This window comes from Bufo bufo, chromosome 6, assembly GCF_905171765.1.
Source record: "Bufo bufo chromosome 6, aBufBuf1.1, whole genome shotgun sequence".
Taxonomy (NCBI): Eukaryota; Metazoa; Chordata; class Amphibia; order Anura; family Bufonidae; genus Bufo; species Bufo bufo.
The window spans coordinates 356,143,124-356,166,105 of NC_053394.1; the positions used below are offsets into that span (position 1 = coordinate 356,143,124).

The window sequence follows — 22,982 nt, forward strand, 5'->3', positions numbered from 1 at the left end:
CCTGGGTGCCCCCCGACACCAGTACTCTCTCTGGGGGAAGCCTCAGAAATTGACCCCGACTCATCTGTAAGAGTTGGGTAAACCAAGCTCTTTTCGGCCAGTATGGGATAATGGCGATAACTGACGCTTGGTCCTGCCTGATCTTAATCAAGACCCTTGGTATCAAGGAAATTGGAGGGAAGATGTAGGCCAGCCTGAACCTCCATGGGATTGACAGTGCATCTATTGCCACCGGGTTGTCCTCCCTGTAAAAGGGAGCAATACTTCTCCACCTTGGTGTTGAACCTCGTTGCCATGAGATCGATCTCTGGCATGCCCCACCTGAGCGTTATCTCCTTGAAGACCTCTGGATGGAGTGACCATTCTCCGGTTGGAAGACCTCGGCTCAGACGATCCGCAATCACATTGTGAACTCCGCGAATGTGAACGGCTGATAAGTGGGTGAGGTTCAGTTCTGCCCAATCCAAAATCACACCTATCTCTCTCAGGAGACTTTGTGACCTCGTGCCTCCCTGCTTGTTGATATACAGTACAGCGGTCATGCTGTCTGACTGTACCTTTACTGCTTTCCCTCGAATGATGGGAGCAAAATGAAGAAGAGCTAGTCTGATTGCTCTGATCTCCAGGAGATTCGATGACAATAACCTCTCCTGAGGTGTCCAAGTTCCCTGGACTGTCTTGTCCTGAAGATGCGCACCCCAGCCTACTAGGGATGCGTCTGAAGTAAGTATGATCCAAGAGGGTTGGATCAGGGACTTGCCGTCCGTGAGGTGGGACCACCACCTCAGAGAGGATCGGACTTTGTAAGGCAGGGAGAGCACGGAATTGAGTCCCACCGGACTGTGATTCCACTTGGCTAATACCTCCGACTGAAGCGGACGTAGGTGCCATAATGCCCAAGGTACCGCCTCTGCGGTTGAAGACATTAGTCCCAACATCCTCATCCACGTTCGAATCGTTACCTGTTTTGGTACAGAGAGAGAACGGGCTGTTTGTTGCACGGATTGCCTTCTTTCGGGAGTGAGATGAATTGTCATCCTGATTGAATCCACCATGAACCCCAGGAACCTTACCGAGGTGGCTGGTTGAAGTTGGGATTTGTCCCAATTGATTATCCATCCTAACTGATGTAGGAATGTAACAGCCTGTTGGATGTGTTGGGACAGGATCGCTTGGGAAGGAGCTCTGAGGAGCCAGTCGTCCAGGTATGGAACTATGCTCAGGCCCTGAAGCCTTAGAGCGGCCACCACAGAGACCACTACTTTGGTGAAAGTGTGTGGGGCTGAAGAAATCCCAAATGGGAGGGCCACAAACTGAAAATGTTTTAGGACCCCCCCAATGTTTACCGCGATCCTTAAGAATCTTCTGGACCCAGGATGGATGGGAATATGGAGATAAGCATCCTTGAGGTCTAAGGTTGCCAAGAAATCTCCCGGCATAAGAAGATTGGTCACTGACTGGATAGTTTCCATACGGAACTTCTTTTGTTTTATGAAACGGTCGAAGAACCTCAGATCTATAATCATCCTCCAACCTCCGGTATTCTTGGGTACCAGGAAAACTGGGGAGTAGATACCTGTTCCCCTCTCTTGGAGAGGAACCTCCTCTAAGGCCCCCTTCTGGAAGTATTCTAGCACGTAGCTTTCTAGAATCTTCTGTTTGTTGCTGGGAAGAAGCCTTGTCTGAACAAACTTGTCCAGAGGCAAACTGCTCAAGTCTACAAGGTAGCCATGCGAAATTACACGCAGGACCCAACTGTCCTGGATATGATCCTGCCAACAAGGTAGAAAGTGCTGTAGGCGGCCGCCTACGGGAATGTGGGGAGAAGGGAGCCCGAGATCTCCAGTCAGGCCGGCTAAATACCAAGAGCCTCGAGGAGGCCCGCAATCAGAGCGCCGAGGACTTCTTGGGGGGTCTAGAACCCCGAGAGGATCTTCCTCCTCTACGGGAACCCCAATTCTTCTGGGGTCTGGGTTGCGGTTCCGCTCTGGAACTATACCCCCTGCCCCGACCACGAAAGGACTGCTGGGGAAGGGACTTGCCCTTCTTGTCCGACAGCCCCTCCATTATGTGGTCAAGCTCTGCACCAAAGAGTTTGCCGGGTTCATATGCCATGGCACAGAGGTTATGTTTTGAGGCCGTATCGGCCTTCCAAGGTTTCAACCAAAGCGGCCGCCTGCCCGCGGTTGAAAGAGCCATGGTCTTGGATGCCAACTTCAGTTGTTGTGGAGCTGCGTCACACAAGAAGTCAATGGCTAGGCTGGCCGTCTTGCACGAGGCCAGAATGTCGTCCCTAGAGACCCCCTGGTCCAGGTCAGACTGGATTTGCGAAAATCTAGATCTTAGAAAATTCGCCACTTCGGACGAGGAAATTGCGACAGAGGCGGAAGCGGAGGCCGAGGAGTAAGTGCGCCTAAGGGCGCAGTCCGCCTTCCGGTCCATTGGGTCCAGCAAACTTGACCCGTCGTCTGAAGGGATCAGGGTCCTTCTGGATAACTTTGCTATAGCCATGTCCACTTTAGGGACAGGCCCCCAGGACGATACCTGATCCTCTTTAACCGGGAACACCGCCTTGAACCTTTTGGTCAACACTGGACCTTTCTCTGGCTTTCTCCACTCTGTTTTCATCAGAGATAGGAGAGAATCATCCGCTTTAAAGGCCCTAGGCCCCCTAGAGGCAGAGGATGAGGCTTCCCCCGGATCAACGTCCTGGTCCCCCGACCGGATGGATTTTAATAGTCGCTGGGCCTTCTCCAGCGGGAAAAAATATGCGAAACCATCCTCCTCATCCGAGGAGGAAGAGGCTGAACCCTCTCTCGCCTCCTGAGCCCCTGAGACCTCCATAGCACGATGGGGGGAGGAGGGACGATGACGCTTGGAGACCAGGGCACTCTTCAATTCTTGTATGGAGGCGTTGACCTGGGACATGTTGGACTCCATGTACCCCTTCACCCAGTCGACCACGTCGTGGACAGATGGCTCCAGCGGGGGGAGGGTCTTGGCCCTGCAGGATGGGCACCGGGAGAAATCGTAAGAGTCCTCCAGGACAATCTGACAGTCATGGCACTGCAGGTGGCGCCTCTTGCCCGCGGACTTCCTGCCGGGCTCTCGCTCACCGTCACCGGTAGACGACATGGCTGAAAATTAAAATGAGAGATGAATTTAGCAAAATTCAAGAAGACAAGGCTTAATCGCAAGCTTTAGGATCTTTACCCAGAAGATCCTAGCAAGCTCAATATAACAGCACAAAGAAGAATTTTCAGCACAGAGGTAACAACACTCTAGCACCAAACCACACTCAAGGTTGACAGCAAGCTGCGCTCCAGGAGACTGAACCTGGAGCTTCATCCAGTTTAAATAGGGTAGTTGGTGCCAAAAGAGAGCCCCGCCCACAAGGGGGCGGGGTAAGCCTCTGAGTTTATATCTTTGAACTAAAAGACGAACAAACAGAAATAACTTTATATTGTGGACCTAGAGAGGGCCCTGAAAACATTAAAAGGCCTCCCACGGCCCTATAATATGAAAATACACGAAAAAATACAATGAAAAATACATGAAAAAACCCGGAAGTGACGTCACCTGACGTCACTTCCGCAGGATGGCGGCGCCCAGCAGGACATGTGGGACGCAGCCACCGCCGCTCCAGCACGGAAAAGGAGGTAAGCCCCACAGTAGCAGGGCTCTCTGCAAGGGAGGCAACCAGCGGCATAACCGGAGGACCCCCTCCGCCGCATCGGAGGAGCGGAGCAGTTCCCAAGGGAACATGTAAACCCTTATGGGATTCAAAAATAGAATAGGAAGGGGGGGAAAAAACAACACTCTCTCCACCGAGGGATGGAGGAGTGCACCACCCGTCCCGTCCTGTCCGCAGGACAGAAAAAAACACATCCTTTGGAGGGTCACACCCCTCTTTATTGGGGGCAGGGAGGGCGTGTGCATGCCGGTGTTTTTTATTTGTTCATTAAACTTCCACCTGTCCTAACCAGTCCACAGGGGCAGAATACCCCATTTGTGCCACTGGTTAGGACGTAAGGGAAACATTTTTTAACCCATTCTGGTCCTTTAGAAAGAAAATTCTCCCTCCCTGAAAACCCTTTTAGGACAGAAGCTTCTATAAAAAGAATGCGGTAACGAATAGGACAGAGTTTTCTACATTATAAGGTCATTGCCACCCACAGACCCAGGTAATTATAGTGAGAATGAGGGAAAATAGCTGTGAGTAGGTGATAATTTGTACTATGAGAAGACAGTGCATGCCTGCTTGCACTTAATGACTTTTAAAGGGGAACTTTAGCACATCTGTAATAACACAGCAATGTAAAAACACATTCACAGAGATTTTATTAAAATAAGGCAAAGTGGAGAAGCTGCCCCATGAGACCGGAGCGGTGATGTGCATGCACGACCACCACTGCATGCACTTCTATGGGACTGCCGCAAGCGCTGTCCTCGGCAGTGTTGGCTAAGGCTACCTGCACATGTTGCGGATTACGTGCAATGTTTATGCAAAAAAAAATGCAGCGTAATACAGAACCTAGCAAAAGTGAAAGATCTGATAAATCTCATGTATATTTTGCATATATTTTCCATGCAGAAATTGACCTGCTGTGTGGATTTTGACATCTGCAACATAACCGTTTCTGAAGATTGCATTGCAAAGGGCGAGATCAGGGGAAATCCACACGTAACATACAGTAGGCAGGTTTTGGTTTGGAAATGCAGATTTTGTTTAGATTGTTGCTGCTGAATGAAACTTGAGGCTGAGAGTATTTTTATAGCGTTAAAACTTAAATTACAATTTATATGAAAAAAATAAAATGACATTATTTAAAAAGAGTTCTCATCTGTTTTTAGGAGCTATTACAGTAAAGCCACAACTGCTGCAAGTGTAATGTACAAAATGTCAACGTAGACTGATCCAATCATTTCTAGTTATTGGCCTCTTTTTCCATCCAGTAAACTCCATAGATCAGGGATTCCCAACCGGCGGCCCTCCAGCTGTTGCAAATCTACAACTCCCAGCATGCCTGGTCAGCCTACAGCTATTAGGAGTTGTAGTTTTGTAACAGCTGGAGGGCCGCAGGTTGAGCATCCCTGCCACAGATGAATCTAGAATGGCAAAGAGGAGAGACGACCTCCTCCATCTGCCACACCACCCATGCACCAGTGACATATGGGAACATGTGCAGGAGCCCAGTACTGGGTTTTCACAATGAGCAGTGTTGATAATTGTAGTGGATTGCAAGATTGGATAAGGCCTCTAATTTCACTGCAGAACTCGGTCATGCACACGGACAACAGTTGTGGAATCATTGTGCCAAGTAACCAAACCCTAAAGGCATTATTCTAGCACCTCCTCAGTATTTACCCTTTAACCCCTGTACAGAGATGTGGACTTCGCTGAGGGTTAGCGACCAGACTGCTACCTCCTGGGATTGTCCCAGTGTACATGGCAGCTGAGCTACTGCGGTCAGAGAGACAGGTGGACACTAGACACAGGCAAAGCACAAAACACAGTTGGCTAGCAGGAACCATGCAGACACAGGAACCCGTTCACGTTTGGTAAGAGGAAGGCATACTGGTGAGCAGACACAGAATGCACAAGGGGGGGGGGGGGGGGGGGGGGGGGGGTCATTTAGTTTAGACAGTTTTACGCCTCTTATTGTTGCAGAACCCTTTTTATTGCGACTTTTTAAAAACGCCCGTGTGACAATGTTTGTCACAGAGGCATTTTTATGCAAAGGAGCCGGTATCCGGCAAAATGCGGAACGCACACGGCCGGTATCCGTGTTTTGCAGATCTGCAATTTGTAAACTGTAAAACACTACGGCTGTCTGAATGAGCCCTTAATGGGATTGAGCTGCACAAAGACCATGTGACTGATGGACATGACGTTACAGACCTGAAAACAGAGGGCGTAGAGTCCGCGCCAGTGCTGTAGCCTCTTTAAACAGCTGACCGCTAGAGGGGCCAAGAGTCAGACCCCCACCAGAGTGCAGATGGAGCCTTGTATTATGCTGATTGAATAGCAAATGGGAGGTTAGTACTCTCCCTGTATCACTGAGTAGTAAGAAATTATTTGGGATCGGATGTAGAGGAATAAAAATTCAGGAGATTAAACCGTAGATGAAAACTGGGATTTTCTATCAGTTGTAGTTCTGGCTCTGAGGTTTCCTGGGAAGTGCTTGTTTAGCGATTCTCTAGTATCCTCACTTTCCTAAGTTAAAGGGATTGTCCAGGTGTACTCTCCCGGTCGCTCTGACACTGGGTGTGGAAAGTTACTACTGAACGTGAGGTGACCATCTAAAGTCCAGTGCGGTGCACAGCGTCTATTCTATTAATGAGAACGGTGCGCGATGGTTGCCTTGGCAATCTGACCGCCCAGAGCGCAGCAGTGTCTTTCCATGCCCACTGTCAGATCAGGCAGGGGAGCATATCCCTTTTCACAAGGGCCAAGGATCAGAAGCATAATTATAGGGAATGACCAAACGTGTTACACTTTCCCGATAACCGGCCTATATAAGGGTAACTGCAATTTGATGTGGATTTTCTGCATACAAATCCCTGTGTGCAGGTAGCAGAGGTCATGTTCACACAGCGGCTTTTACAGCACAATTCTGGCGCACAGCCAGCCCAAAATTTCGCTAAAAAACCTGGCTGCTGCCTATACACCTCAATGGGAGGCAGAGCTGAGGATCATGGAGCAGCGGCTTATAGTATACACTCACCTAAAGAATTATTAGGAACACCTGTTCTATTTCTCATTAATGCAATTATCTAGTCAACCAATCACATGGCAGTTGCTTCAATGCATTTAGGGGGGTGCTCCTGGTCAAGACAATCCCCTGAACTCCAAACTGAATGTCAGAATGGGAAAGAAAGGTGATTTAAGCAATTTTGAGCGTGGCATGGTTGTTGGTGCCAGACGGGCCGGTCTGAGTATTTCACAATCTGCTCAGTTACTGGGATTTTCACACACAACCATTTCTAGGGTTTACAAAGAATAGTGTGAAAAGGGAAAAACATCCAGTATGCAGCAGTCCTGTGGGCAAAAATGCCTTGTGGATGCTAGAGGTCAGAGGAGAATGGGCCGACTGATTCAAGCTGATAGAAGAAGAGCAACGTTGACTGAAATAACCACTCGTTACAACCGAGGTATGCAGCAAAGCATTTGTGAAGCCACAACACGCACAACCTTGAGGCGGATGGGCTACAACAGCAGAAGACCCCACCGGGTACCACTCATCTCCACTACAAATAGGAAAAAGACGCTACAATTTGCACGAGCTCACCAAAATTGGACTGTTGAAGACTGGAAAAATGTTGCCTGGTCTGATGAGTCTCGATTTCTGTTGAGACATTCAAATGGTAGAGTCCAAATTTGGCGTAAACAGAATGAGAACATGTATGCATCCTCTGATGGCTACTTCCAGCAGGAAAATGCACCATGTCACAAAGCTCGAATCATTTCAAATTGGTTTCTTGAACATGACAATGAGTTCACTGTACTAAAATGGCCCCCACAGTCACCAGATCTCAACCCAATAGAGCATCTTTGGGATGTGGTGGAACGGGAGCTTCGTGCCCTGGATGTGCATCCCTCAAATCTCCATCAACTGCAAGATGCTATCCTATCAATATGGGCCAACATTTCTAAAGAATGCTATCAGCACCTTGTTGAATCAATGCCACGTAGAATTAAGGCAGTTCTGAAGGCAAAAGGGGGTCCAACACCGTATTAGTATGGTGTTCCTAATAATTCTTTAGGTGAATGTATATGTCTACTTGGCACGGCCAAGGCTTTAAGCCACTGCTCTGCAATCTTCAGCGCTGAATCCTATTGAAATGAATGGGAGGCAGAAAAGGATGCAGCCGCTGGTGTGTGTTCGGCGCAAAAATTCTGCTGTAAGGCCTGCTGTGTGAATGGATCCGTAGGCTGCCTGTACACAATGGGGCCCCAGAAGTGGTATCTGCATACGGTTCACCACTAAATGCTGGGTTGTGCTTGTACATGCAACAAACCGCATGTACAGATGCCGGTCAAGTTACAGCAGCGGCTCGGCAATTAGTGGTCAGCCACATGCGGATCCCACTGCTGGAGCCACATTGCATACAGGCAGCCTAAACATGCCGCCAATCACCTGGTAAACAAATGGCACCAAAAATCTGTTAGCAACACATCCATCTGCAAACAGTGACACTATATGGCAGGGTGTTCAACCTGCGGCCCTCTAGCTGTTGCAGAACTACAACTCCCAGCATGACTGAACAGTCTACAGCCCTCAACAGGGCATGGTTGTAGTTAGGAATGAGCGAATCGACTTTGGATGAAACATCCGAAGTCTATTTGCATAAAACTTCGTTCCAATACTGAATGGAGCAGGAGCTCGCGAGACTTTGGGTAATAACTTCATAAATTAATTTGTACTGTAAAAAAAAAAAAAAAAAAAAAAAAACAAAATTTCCCCGAACTCAGGTTCTGTTCCAAGGTACCACTTGGAACCGAACCAGAGTTCGGGAAATTGCTTTGCGAAGTAATAACTTCGGCTCATCGGAGCCAATACATTCTAATACTGTACGCAGCTCCTCCTCCGTACAGTATTGGAACGAAGTTTTAAGCAAACCGACTTTGGAGGTTTCATCCAAAGTGGATTTGCTCATCCCTAGTTGTACAACAGTCGGAGAGCCGCAGGTTGAGCATCCCTACTATATGGGGATGAACAATTGTAATAACGATCATTTATCCCCATACAGCAGCAATGATTGGGACTGAACATTCCCTTCATTTCCTCCCATATCCCATATGTCCGATCCCGAATGTTAAAAGTAATCCTGGAGTGTGTTCACAGGCATTCAATGTATGTACTGCACAGAATAAGAAGAGGAGGACTGGCACAATCGTTAAGCAGAGGCATCTTTAATTAAACAATCCGGCAGAATCATTAACATTATATTAGCAAAAAAAAAAAAAAAAAAAATTATAAAAAAGAAAATAAAAAAGAAAGTCTCACGGCACTATACACACTTATCAGAAGCACCAGCACTCAGAATTTTACAGCATTTGGTTCTGAATTATCCGCTGTCAGCAATTAAATACTGTACATCTGTCAGAAGCAGGGCGTATAGGTTCATTCTTCACATTCCCTCCCCCCCCACCCCCCACCCCCGAGATCGGGCCCCGCTACATCTATGGAGCTAATTGATTACATGTGAGTCCATGGTTTAAAGAGAATATAAATATCCCACCCAACACATTCATTTCTGGAGTCACAGACAGGAAAGTGAATGGGTTAAATTAGAAGTGTCTGTAGGATCTCAGGGATGTAGGGGGTTGAAAAAAATGTCTAAAAAGACCCCCCCCCCCCCCCCCCAAAAAAAAGGAACATAAATACAGTGCAGTCTATACATGGTTTATATAACATCCCGCAGCTTATGTCTAAAAGGCCCGTTTATCACTCATGCTCTCTCTCCTCTATGCATGGTAGTAGTGCTTTATTTTGACCCTTGAATAGTACATACAGATAGAATCCAGAAGGATGGTGGCCCCAGAACCAAACGTCACATTGGGGAGAGGGGTATTAATGTAAACATGCCAAGATGTAAGGCAGATCATACTAAAGGCAGGCAAGGGTTAAAGAAGTACGCTTTGGCCTGCGTGGTCTCGTCTTCATGGCAGTGCTTTATTGTACATTGCAGGTATGCCGCGACAAACCCTGATCCCATCCTCTCCGTTAAATCCTCCATTCTTTCCAATTTCATGTAATGGCCTCCTCGACCGGCTGTGACAAAGCATGGGCTCTTGAAATATTAAACGGCCCTGTCCCCATCAATAATCTTAGAGTGAAGGAACAGGCGGACAGGCCAAAAGTCTCCTGTTAACCATTCACTAGTCTGAAACCTCTGCGGCTTTGGGCAAGTGGTCTTCTTAGTACTGGGTGGTCTGTGTCATATCAGATTACTGCATTAAAGGGCATCTGTCAGCAGATTTGTCCCTATGACACTGGCTGACCTGTTAGCAGCTGAAGACATCTGTGTTGGTCCTATGTTCATTTGTGCCCGCATTGCTAAGGAAAATGAAGTTTTAATATATGCAAATTAGGCTACTTTCACACTAGCGTTTTTTTTGGCAGATCCGTCATGGGTCTGCAAAAACGCTTCCGTTACAATAATACACCGCATGCATCCGTCATGAACGGATCCGGTTGTATTATGTCTTCTATAGCCATGACGCATCAGTCATGACCACCACTGAAAGTCAATGGGGGACGGATCCGTTTTCTATTGTGCCAGAGAAAACTGATCCATCCCCATTGACTTACATTGTGTGCCGTTTGGCTCCTCTGCAGGCAGCGTTTTGGTGTTCGCCTCCAGAGCGGAATGGAGACGGATCGGAGGCAAACCGATTCATTCTAAGCGGACCCTTATCCATTCAGAATGCATTAGCCCTGAACAGATCTCACAAACGGAAAGCCAAAACGCTAGTGTGAAAGTAGCCCAAGCCTCTAGGAGCAATGGAGGCGTTGCCATTACACCTAGAGGTTCAGCTCTCTACAACTGCTGCATCCTCTGCACTTTGATTGACAGGTCAAGGAGTGATGTTTTCTCTGCCTGGTCCTGTCAATCATAGCGGAGAGGGCGCGACAGTTGCAGAGAGAGCAGAGCCTCTAGGTGTAATGGCAACGCCCCCGTTGCTCCTAAAGGCTCATTTGCATATATTAAAACCTCCTTTCTCTCAGCAATGTGGGAACATATGAACGTGGGACCAACACAGATGTCTTCAGCTGCCAAGCGCACATGTAACAGGTCAGCCAGTGTCATAGGGACAAATCTGCTGACAGATGCCCTTTAAGACAGATTAGCTGTCAAACCTATAATATGTATTAAAAAAATAAATCTTTGAATGGGGTGAAAATACATATGGATGCAAATAAATTGCTTAATTATGGCAAGCTTACAAGACTATGTAAGACCTAAGGCCAGTCCACCCTACCGGTCATCTATTTGGTGGTCGGTGTCTTGGCCCCTACCGTAAAGCACTGGCTTGTGATAAGTAATGATTCCAGCCCTACCTTTTCGCTCAGACACTATTCCTGAAGAGGTCTCTTACCTAAATACCACCTCACATTCAATAGTGTACAGGACTTTCGGTATGATAGTGTAGTAACAGACGAGGAGGTAAAGGTCTTCTGTCCACACAACCCGTGTAGGTTCAGGGTTGCTGCGGAGGAGAACGATCTTCTTCCACGAGCAATAACGGTACCATTCTCTGCCCCATAGCAGCAAGGCAGCCCCGAGGCGTTATGCCAGGAGCAGATAAACCGGACAGAGTAAAATGAAGAGAACAGCAGAGCATACAGCAACATATCAGCCATTATTAATAAGGATACAATCTTATGTGGTCTCGACTTGTACAGGAGACCCCAGAAGTTTTGGAGTCCTACATTACGCCCCACACCTTTTACTTGGGTCTTGCTTGGCAGTGAGAAGGATGGGGGTTAAGAATGAATGTATGTGACGAAGTGTGTGGAGGAGGCAGGGGAAAAAGCCTGCCCGCCGAGTCCTTCACCTCTATAATGGTAGAGTTAGTCTGCCTGCACGGGGCTCCATGATGCCGGCTTCCAAGAGTGCAGCCTTGTATTGCCCGAGGACACCCTGGATGCTTTTGATGAAGCCCTTGGATAGGGGAAACAAGGGGAAGCCAATGTCGGGGTAGCCATGTTTGTCAGGCAGAAAGCTACGGTAGCTCTTTCTGCGTTTCTTTGGTTTCACACTTGGCTGCGCCCCTCCAGTTGCTCCTCGGGCCTCTTCCGCAGGGCTGCTGGTAGCGCTCACCACGCCCTTCCCTAGAGTCTCCAAGTCAGAACAACGTGAAGATTCCCCAGGAGAAACCGTAGAGGCTCCACATCCAGAATCGTCCAACTCCTTGGAATTAAATGTCGGCTCTGGCGTGCTTTCAGGTTCAGTGGGACTGTACGGTACTATACAGGGGTGTTCCTGGCCATTCGACAACTCGCCACTCTTTTCTAACACTGAGTTGTTTTCAAGCCAAGTTTCTATCCTGTGAGCCAAGCGCCAGCCATTGCTTTGAAAGTGCTCTAAGATCTCCTGCTGGAAGACTTCCACGGGTCTTCTCAACATCTGCGTCATTGACTGAACCACCCTGATAAGGGCCATCTCATTGTAGCAGCGGCTATTCTCATAGCCTTCTTGCAGCCCCCGATCACTATCAAAGCCGGCCTCGTTATAGTACGGCTCATTTACCAAGATGAGACCTGGGTACACAGAAAAAAAAAAAAGACCAAAAAAATAAAAATTATATTAAATCAATCACGTCTGCCTCTAAATCATAAAAGCTTTAATCTATTACCTATATTTTTTGGTATTTAAAACCAGATTATTATTTTTTCATTTTGATTGTAGCTTTTAATTTTCTGGATGTGATTATGGGGTCACCCATATTGCAGTCATCGACTTTACAGGAAAGTGTTGTGGGCATGCTCTGTGACCAGTGGAGAGGTCACTGTACAGGGAGAGGGAGTAGATAAGCTGTGGCAGTCACCTATTGATGAATGATGAACCCTGTATTATCAATATATACCGTATTTTTCGCCCCATAAGACGCCCCTGCGTCTTATGGGGCGAATACTAATGAGCGCTTCCATTATGGAAGCGCTCATTAGTACCGGAGGACCACAAAGCGGTGAAGGCTTTGTACTCACCGCTTCCTCGTCCTCGGCTGTGCAGTGGCTGGAGGAGAGGACCGGCAGTGTCCAGGAGCAGGAGAGGTAAGTGGTTTATTTATTTTGTGATCTGAGGCTGGGGGCCAATGATCCATGAGGCTGGGGGCCAATGATCCATGAGGCTGGGGGCCAATGATCCATGAGGCTGGGGGCCAATGATCCATGAGGCTGGGGGCCAATGATCCATGAGGCTGGGGGCCAATATGAGGCATGAAGGACTGATATGAGGCATGGGGGAACGGATCTGAGGTCTTAACATTGGGGGTCTAATTGGGGCTGTCAGCTGAGGTTTGATTAACATTGGGGGTCTGACTTGAGGTGTAATAAAAACTTTTTTTTCTTATCGTCTTAGGCTACTTTCACACTTGCGTTGTTCTTTTCCGGCATAGAGTTCCGTCACAGGGGCTCTATACCGGAAAAGAACTGATCAGGTATGTCCCCATGCATTCTGAATGGAGAGTAATCCATTCAGTTTGCATAAGGATGTCTTCAGTTCAGTCGTTTTGACTGATCAGGCAAAAGAGAAAACCGTAGCATGCTACGGTTTTATCTCCGGCTACAAAAAACTGAAGACTTGCCTGAATGCCGGATCAGGCATTTTTTCCCATAGGAATGTATTAGTGCCGGATCCGGCATTCAGAATACCGGAATGCCGGATCCGTCCTTCCGGTATGCGCATGCGCATACTGAAAAAAGGTGAAAAAATAAATGCCGGATCGGTTTTTGCCGGATGACACCGGAAAGACGGATCCGGCATTTCAATGCATTTTTTCGACTGATCAGGATCCTGATCAGTCTTACTAATGCCATCAGTTAGCATACATTTTGCCTGATCCGGCAGGCAGTTCCGGCGACGGAACTGCTTGCCGGATCTCTCTGCAGCAAGTGTGAAAGTAGCCTTACTCTAAAACCTGTGTCTTATAGGGCGAAAAATACAGTTGGTGTATCCAGTCACTTTAATCCTGCCTGTGATAATGAGATGACTGCTGAGAAGTTATCTCTACAGAACTGGAAGCATCAAGAAGGGATGTGGAAAATTAAAATGACAAATTCCCTTTAAGAAAACTTACCTTGAATGGAGATTAGAACCTGAAGAAGACTAGACTTGCTTGTCCATCTCTCTGTTCCCTGTACAATGATTAGAGGCCGTATTAACATTTTGCTATATTTCAGAAATAAACCACATAAAGCAATGTGTGCAATTTATAGTGAAAATATACCCAATCTGCTTAAAGGGGTTTTCAGAGATTATTTTTTACTGATGACCTATCCTCAGAATGAGTCATTAGTATCTGATCGGTGGGGGTCTGACACCCAGGAACCCTGCCGATCAGCTGTTTAAGAAGGCACTGGTGCTCCTGGGAGACAGGACACGTTCATTGGTCACGTGGCCTGGGTGCAGCTCGGCCCTGTTCAAGTGAATGGGGCTGAGCTGTGATAGCAAGTACAGCTGCTATATGTATAATGTACGGTGCTGTGGTGCTCACGGTGAGCGCTGATGTCTTCTCAAACAGCTGATCGGCGGGGGTCCCAGGTGTTGGGCCCCCACAGGTCAGATACTGATATAAGTATTATAATCTCAGTAAACCCTTTTAAATAGAATTCATCACCACTAAAAATAAAGCATACACCCAAGCCTCTTTACAACGCTGGGGGTATACTTTTAGGGCATTTTCACCTGCTCTACTTGTTACGTGCAATCACGTGATCAGCACGGTCACCAAATCATCATATGATTACACAACAAGCCGAGGGAGTGAGGGCTCCTTTCTGTCTGCAACCCTAAAAGCCTTACTGTTAGGGCTCAGACCTGTTCAGGGGGCCATCGAACTTCGTACCCTGTGCTAATGAGTCTAATAGAGCCGTCTCAACCGATCAGGTCCCTTCCACCTGCACAAACATAATCGGGAACACTCAAACTTGTGCTGTCCATCGGTGCCTCGTGACAGATACCCTTACCATTCTGTACACTACTATTTTGTTTCATAAGGAAAAAGCTGAGACAAGTCTGCTTTAACCTCATTTTCCAGTAGGATGGATCTACTTACTCAATAAGATTAAAGATGTTGTCTGGGTTCTGGATACTGATGATCTATTCTTAAGATACATCCTCAATATCAGATTGACACCCTGCACCACACTGATCAGCTGTTGGAGCCATCAATAACACAGTAGGCAGAGCCAGAAGGCACTGTGCCAGCTTACTGTACCTCTGCTCCCATTCGAGTAAATACTGCAGGAACATGGCAGAACCCCTACATTGGTACTGCCTCCGTCCACGGTGTAGATTTCCAGGGCCAGCAGCTGCTGATAAAAGCTGATCGGTAAGGGTCAAAGTGTCAGACCCCTTCCGAATCGATCTGATATTGATGACCTTTCCTAAGGACAGGTCACCAGCATCTACAATCCAGAAAACCCTTTTAATATGACTTTGGCAATGGTATAACAATTCTATATATATAGAGCCATTTACCTTTCCAATCCAGGTGCCCAGCAGACTGACACAAACTTTCCCATTGTCATAGAGGTTCGGATTCAGCCTTCCACTACACTGGGACAGGTATCGGAAAAGTGGAGGAACGGCGGGATAGATGTTGGGCAGCTGGATGTCAAACAAGAACAGGCCGTCCTCATACGGAGTGCGTGTAGGACCTTTTATGAAGGCAGAAAAAAGGTCCTAAAAAGAAAGACACAGAGCACAGTGACCGCGAAGCAGTAAAAACAACCTACTGACTACAGACATGATGAAAGGGTCAAAGGGAGTCTGTTACCAGTTGAGATGACTATGCGGGAACCTGGCCCTGTCAATCAAGAAGAGAGAGGGGCTGCAAGAGGAAGCAGCAGGAGCAAGGGTGCACAGAGTGGCTTGGGTCCACCCTCAGTGCACTTAACTGCAAGTGTGAAAGTAGCCTTACAGCAATTCTATACTTCGAACGACACCAAATGTCCAATAATAATCCTTGAGGAAATTAGAGTAATAAAATCACATAAACAAGGAAATATAGGTTAAGAGGACAGGCAGTTTTCGGGCAAGACGTACCATTCTGTCTTCAAAGGTCTTCACCATGATCCCATCAGGGAGGGATGTGGCGAGCAGAGCCATTTCCTTGCGTACAGTGCTGAAGAACTTCTTTGCTTCCGGTGCCTGGAACTCCAGCTTCTTGAAAGCGTGGCTCTCTAGGAAGAGTAGGAGGAGAGATGATAGGGGTTATAATCTAGACTGTAATCAAGTCCCGATGACCAGGAGAGACACCTGGAGAAATTACGTTTTCAGTCTCAAGGTCCTGCTACTGAAAGAGGCCACGGTTAGCGGTACGCATCAAATGAATGCCAACCAAACACACCATTATGCCACATGGATTTCAACATGTCAGATGCATTAGCTGTCATAGGGGATAAGAGGAGCTGGACTCGGAATTTAAAGTGGCCCTGGAAAAAATATAAAAGTGGCCCCAAGTTGTAGGAGACTCCAAACAGAGAAGGTAACAACACAAGTAGGCAGGGTCAATACAAGCCACAAGTAGGCAGGGTTAACAGTAGTGGGTGGGGCCAGAAATACCGCAGTGCAGCACAAAGTACCGCCCCAGCAGAGCCAAATACCACTGCCCTATCACTATACTGAGGAGCATGATCTAGTTGAATTCAAGAGGGTACCTGCGGCTGTTGGCCAGGTGCATAAGGACCGGACGCTACTAGTATTAATTAATGCTGAGAGCATCAGATTGTTATGCACTTGGCCAGCAGGGCTCAGCCGACTCCCTGGGCATTGACCCACCTAGAAATTTCCCCGTAGAGTATCGCCAGTCCAACCCTGGTCCCGGCAGCAGCTTATTCCCATCTCCCAACAGAGCACACTCGGCTAAGTGCATGCTTATGTGAAGGAAGGGTGGAATAGTTGTTGGCTGAAAGAGCATTCGACCAACCGCTATATAAGGTGTATGGTGACCCAAAATGTGCCTTGTCTGTATATTCTACATCGTCTTTGAGTTCCCATTAACTAAACGATCCCTGAATCATAATGCATACCATCATTATGATATATGACACTCGAGTTCTTTGCCATCTGCTTAGCCACACGTTTTAATACCACGTCAAGTCACCTATATTAAAAAGGATTTTCCCTTGTACATTACCAGGCCCTTCACAGCGCCATGTACTGTATAGTGGCTGTGCTTGGTATTGCAACTGAATCACATCCACTTGAGCAGCACAAATGCCATGTGACTGATGGATGGGACATCACAAGCAGAGGAAGAGCGCGGCAGCCCCTTTAAATAGCTGATCAGCGGGGATGCCAGGAGTTAAACTCCCACAGATCAGATAACGAAGCCCTATCCCGAGAAGAATACTGTGAACAAAAACCTTTAAGGGGGTTAATATGCTTTTAAGATTAAGTAATGTGCACCATGCTCTCCATCAGAAGCTGGGAACAAACCAGTTTGCTCTCAGGGATCCCACTGACATTTTCTGAGCAATGAGAACTGTAGTAGCATAATAAAAACTGCGGAGCAATCAAATGGACATGTCACAAAACACTAGGTTGAGCTGGACCCTCGTTGCTGTTCTCTTCAGGGAAGGCAACATTTTAGGAAAGGTCATTTCATGTGTCAATATCTAGAAGGCAATTGTAAGAGGGGCAAAATCATAACCTGCTTCAGATCCTCCTAAAACCTGGTTTTAGCATGGCACTACAGCTGTTATAAAACTACAACTCCCACCATGCCCTGCTGTAGGCAGTCTGGGAGCTGTAGTTTTGCAACAGCTGGAGATCCTCAGGTTGGCCATCCCTGCACTACAGATTTGGTCACCAGCGTAATGCAGATTATAGCTCCAGAGTGTCAATCTCACTCTAGAAAGTGCATCCCAGAGGCCAGGTGCTTTACGCCAGCCTAGCCAATGCATGGCACGCTAATATCTGGCTTTACAGACATGGGCAAAGCCCATCCAAGGTTCAGTGCCCCCGCCGATCAGCTCTTTGGAATAGCTCTGGTGCCGGAAGCAGACAGCTCAGTCTACTTGGTAGTGCTCTGAGCTTGTCACTGCGGCGCTGCTCACTTTGGCTTCAATAGGAGCAGTGACCAGCTCAGTTATCTACAAAGTAATGGAGCCGTCTGCTTCCAGCGCTAAAGCCAAACGGCTGATCAGCGGGGTGTCAGGGGTGGCTCCCCCATAAAATACATTTACAGCACCTTACTGAACCCACTGCATGGTCGTTGCTCGGCTGTGTGGGATGTCTAGAAACCTATGGTCATGCAGAATGTGTAATGTTCCTACTCACTCCCTATAGACCTACAATGGCCATTTAGGATTGTTAACCCTTGCAACCCCCAGTGAAGGACCTCTAAACGATTCAGAGGAGCCACTATGACTCCATCTGAACTCCAAAATTTGAGAATGCAACATCTTATTGGTGTCTTTATACACTACAGTGGACTAGCAGATAGCAGTATGGTCATGGATGATCGATAGAAATCCCACCTTCACAATCTCCTTACCTGGTGCACTCTCCAGCACAGAGAACACCTCTCCTTTAGCACTTGTGAATATGACTCCAGGTTTGCCACCACACTGCTGGCAGAGGACAGGTGTGTCACTGAGCCATTCAGAGCGGACCGGAGTCTGGGCTTCAGCTTTATCTTCTTTCTCCACCTCTGGTATAGATTCCATCTTGTCCTCCTCTGCAATGGCCACATTGTCAAGAGTCTTCTTCAGATTTTCCTGCAACTTCTTGATACCATCCAGGAACTTTTTTTCTCTAGTGAATTTCTCCGGCTCAGCAATGGGCGAGGTTGGAGATCCTGTCAATAGCTGCTCCACAGTCATATTTTTCAAGCTTTCAAGTATCTTAACAGTTTCCTTAAACTCATTGAAGCTCTTCACCATCCCTTCCATCATGTTAACTCTGGTGACAAGACCAGTAACCCCTAAAGAGGACGCAGCAGCATATTGTTCTGTGTCATCTACCTCAGTCTGTGGAGCCTGCTCCGCAGATGCACTTGGATTTTGGGTTTCCTCTGCTCCTTCGACACCAATACGGGTGTGCTCGTCTTCAGTAAAGTTGTTGTCAGTCTCCCAGCTGTCGCTGTCATCTTCCCACTCATCAGAGGAAGCGCCGCTAGAGCTGTTGTCCACCGAGTCATAGAAAGACTCCTCCAGCTCAGACTCTACATTGTACAGATGCTGAAAAAGAACATAAAAAGTAATGAGATGTCTGGTAATCATTTCCAGCTAAGTCTTTGCAGGGAGGTATCTCCCAAGGAAGAGAACCAGCTCACTAGTGCCACCTCTTGGAAGAGCAGCATTACCAACCTTCTGGTAAGTCTCCATACAGGACCAGAATTAACCTTAGTAAACTGGCTGACATTAGCGATGTGCGCGACTTGAGGTGGGAGAACGGATCCTCAAAGAGCAGGAGCAACCCCCCCCCCCCCTGCTCCTAGAGGCTAATTTGGGGGGGGTATCAATAAGCATAAGAATAGTAGAGTTAGGATCTGCTGACATTAGCACATCGCTAATGTCAGCCAGTTTAATAGGGTTAATTCTGGTGACAGAAACCCTTTAAGGAGATTGAGCACCCCGTCTAGGCAGCTATGTCTTTAAAACTTCATATCATTATCTGTAGCCCAGAGCGGCATAGAAAAATGAAAACTAGAAGACCAGATTTGATCACGGGGGTACAGCCCCCGCCTGTCCACCACGCAACCCGAGAAAGATGGATTAGACAATTCTTACCTGTGGAAGGTCAATGCTCCTGGTATCATCTGCCCAAATCACTTCTACTTTACTACTAACGTCTACACGGGCAACTTGTCCCACTGTGGGCTGGAAGAGAAAAAAAATAAGGTAATAAAAAGGTTTGGCAGGACTCGGACACTGCAGTAAGCTCTAGACAGCACAAGCCAGGTGTCAATACATGGGACCCCCCTCAAGGTAGAGCAAGAGCCCAATGACAGCCCTAATAGCTCAGAGAACAGGAACAGGGCATCTGACTCCCCTCGGCAGCTATTCATCTTCACCTTAATGGCTTGAACCACACCAGATAGCAACTTTAGGATTACGGACATCAGAACTGGTGTCAAAGTGGATATTCTCATTAAAAGGGAATCTGTTGGCGCTGAAACCCCCCCCCCCCCCCCAAAACTAGAGTAAGTGGTGAACAATGTAAGTGACGCCGAGTCCGTTATGTCATTTTTATCTTCATACTCACTTGCATTCTGTGCTCTGATGAACCAGCAGTAAAATGCATTGAGAGGACTCTTGAGCTCACACATATAATGTAGAGGAGTCCGCAATGCATTTTACTGGGGGGTGGGGTGCAGCCAATAGCAGGCTGCGCCGCTGACCTACTCCCTGGATGTTGTGATCTGCACACCTGGGAGATGCAGCCACGGTCGTAGACGGATCCAGAAGGACATGGGCATCGGGGCCAGGTAAGTATTCTCTGTATGAGAGGCCAGGGCATTGTGGGGGAGGGCTACAGGTTTGGATAACCCCTTTAATACGAGGCCCTTACTAATTTACTGTGATTTCCCAATACATTTTTTACTGATCTATTATGGCTTCATTTGTGCAATTTACATGATCATCGCAGGTAATAGACAAGTTCTATATAATGCCAAAATGCCGATTGTGACAGACGCCTAAACCCCGGCTGATGGTTTTGTAGCCCCGAAACCAGATTCTCTTTAAAGGGGTTGTCCAGTATACATTTTGTTTTCTCCTAACTGCCAGGGGTGCTTTAGTATAATAAATACCCATTTAACCCACTGCAGCCCCAGTCCATGTTTACTTACAGGAACTGGTCACGTGGCGACATCACTGACGGCAGCAGTCGGCACATGATCACGTCCAGAATTAAACAGACCAGTGGCAACCCAAGAGGTGGCAGCTTAAATGGGGGATCATTTGTAATTTTATCATTTTAAAGCACTCCAAGCCTTTAGGACATATATACTGGACAAACCCTATAAAATCGATCCTAAAGCAATTCTGTTTTTCCTTTCTTTACTAGGGGCAGTTGGTCTCTGGGCACAGACTTCAGTTTGGAGGAATAAAGCTGGCTGCAGACGGTTATCCTCATCTGTCTGCTGATTTATCTTACACGGTTGTGTCATGTCACTAGGACATGCCACCAATGTCACCCAGGGGCGGTTCTTAGAGGCAGGACCCGCACCTAACTCCAGATTGAGTCCCCAAAGTTAATGAGGGAGCGCAGGGCATAAGCGTGAGTACTCTCCATTCACTTCAAAGAGAGTTGTGAAAATAGCTGAGTGATTCCGCTCGTCAATCTTAAGAACTCCCATAGAAATTAATGTAAAGAGCATGAATAGCCACCACTCCATTCACCTCTATGGGACTGCTGAAAATATCCAAGCGTGCACAGCCATTTACGGAACTGTCATAGAAGTGAATGGAGGGTGGCCATGCTTGCGCAGTGCACTTTTATTCACTTTTCTCGCCCATATTCATTTGGGGGAGGGGGGGGAGGGGGAGGACAGGAACCGTGGGTATAGCTATGTCCTCTAGGAGGCGTTGACACTAGTAAAAGCTGTTAGCTCCTCCCCTGGCAGCTATACCCCCTCCAGCCTGGAGAGAGAGCTTCAGTTTTTTCTAGTGTCAATAGGAGGCAGGGATCTCCTGAAGATTTTTTATTTTATAGTTTATTATTTTCCTTCTTTTCAGGTGGCAAACAGTGGACGCCTCGCCTCCCTGTTCTCCCGGGGGAGCACGCCAGCACTGGTCCGCCACGCTGCCTCCTCCCCCACAAGGTGGACCAGGGCAGCCTCGCTCCCCTGCATCCCGCCAGCAGAAGGGTCACCCACCCAAGTGCCTCTTCCAGCTTCCTGCCACTACGGTGCCAGTAGCTGAAGGGGTGACCCTGCTGGACCAGAGGAGGGGTGAAGATGGCGGCAGGACAGAAGATGGAGGTGAGTACACGGGACTAGGTAAGTATTAACCCCCTCCCTCCCTCGTTCATTATCAAGCAGGGCCAGCCTATTCCTCAGGGGCCCGCTCTCCAATGAGGGCCAATGATTAGCACTCCCACGGGGCTCGTCCATATGTCTGAACAATCTCTCTTGCCGCAGGTTCAGACCCTGTTCTGGTGGCATCGTTATTTCTCCCCTTACAAGGCAGGGGCACTCTCCATAGGGGGTGAATGGCAGAAGTGGTTATGCTCCAGGGGAGGCTCCCGCTCTGCACAATACTGTTATAATACGGGGACCGAGCGCACCGCTGTTGTCCGGGCGCTCTGTCAGATATGCAGAGGGGGAGCGGAGGAGGCTCCCGCTCCCCGACACCTACCACATGATCCACCCGGCGCCGCTCCGGAAGGGGGTTAACCGCAGCGCGATCGGCCGTACACCGCATCGGTGTTCCTGGCCCGTGTTGTTAACTGCCCGGTGCAGCATTTGGTGCCTCCTGATCGGCTGTGCGCAGGGAGGGGAGAACTCTCTTGGATAGCCGCGTAGCGGCCTTGCGGCCTTCCTCCCTGGGTTGGGAGGGGGGTGCACTCTGGCGCGAATTCTTCCGTCCCTACTTCCCCCTCCCCCAGACACCTGCTGAGCTCTGCCCACCGGTCCTCAACACTGCCTTAACCCTTCCTGGCCAGCCACCATTCTTTAGGCCGGCACCTTTATCTGGGGCTCTACCTCTAGTACACTATGCATAATGTGGAGGAATTTAACCCCTTCCTGCCTCGTCATTGAGGCCTAGTTCCTTGATGGGTCAGGTGTTGGCGCTTCTATCCTGGTGGACACAGCTTTTCCAGCGTCTTCTGGCTCCCCTGGTGCCCACGAAAACCTTCCTTCTGGGAGTGGCACATACGGTTCTTCAGTACCGTCCTCTACCGCCTTGGGATCTGAAAATAGTTCTCTCAGCGCTCCTGTCTTCTCCCCTTGAGCCCTTGCGGGAGATCTCACTCCGACTCCTGTCTTAGTAGGTCGTTTTTCTGGTAACTATCACATCCAGAAGACGGGTGTCCGAGTTGGGGGTGCTCTCTTGCAGAGAACCCTTCCCGGGTCTTCACAAGGATAAGGCGGTTCTCCGGCCCATTCCTTCTTTCTCCCGAAGGTGTTTTCTGACTTCCATATCAATGAAAATTGTCCTTCCTTCATTGTCCCTCTCCTTCACACCCTCCAGAAGGGAGTTACATCATTGGACGCTGTCACGGCTCTGATCATTATTGGCAGCCTCCAGTCCCTTCTGGCGTACGGCACCCCTTTTTGTCCTACGGAGGGTCCT

At 48.1% G+C, this 22,982-nt stretch overlaps 1 protein-coding gene across 1 annotated transcript in view; it reads right to left on the reverse strand.

Annotated features, from left to right (window-relative positions):
* Positions 1–10,789: 10,789 nt before the first annotated feature.
* Positions 10,790–22,982, reverse strand: part of UBE2O (ubiquitin conjugating enzyme E2 O) — a 40,580-nt gene continuing 28,387 nt past the window's right edge. The window contains exons 13-18 of the mRNA XM_040436292.1: positions 19,473–19,562; positions 18,236–18,920; positions 15,781–15,917; positions 15,214–15,417; positions 13,811–13,868; positions 10,790–12,272 (exon numbers count right to left, since the gene is read on the reverse strand). Coding sequence (XP_040292226.1) covers positions 11,569–12,272; positions 13,811–13,868; positions 15,214–15,417; positions 15,781–15,917; positions 18,236–18,920; positions 19,473–19,562 — 1,878 coding nt within the window. The 3' untranslated portion in view covers positions 10,790–11,568. The remainder of the gene's footprint in view (positions 12,273–13,810; positions 13,869–15,213; positions 15,418–15,780; positions 15,918–18,235; positions 18,921–19,472; positions 19,563–22,982) is intronic.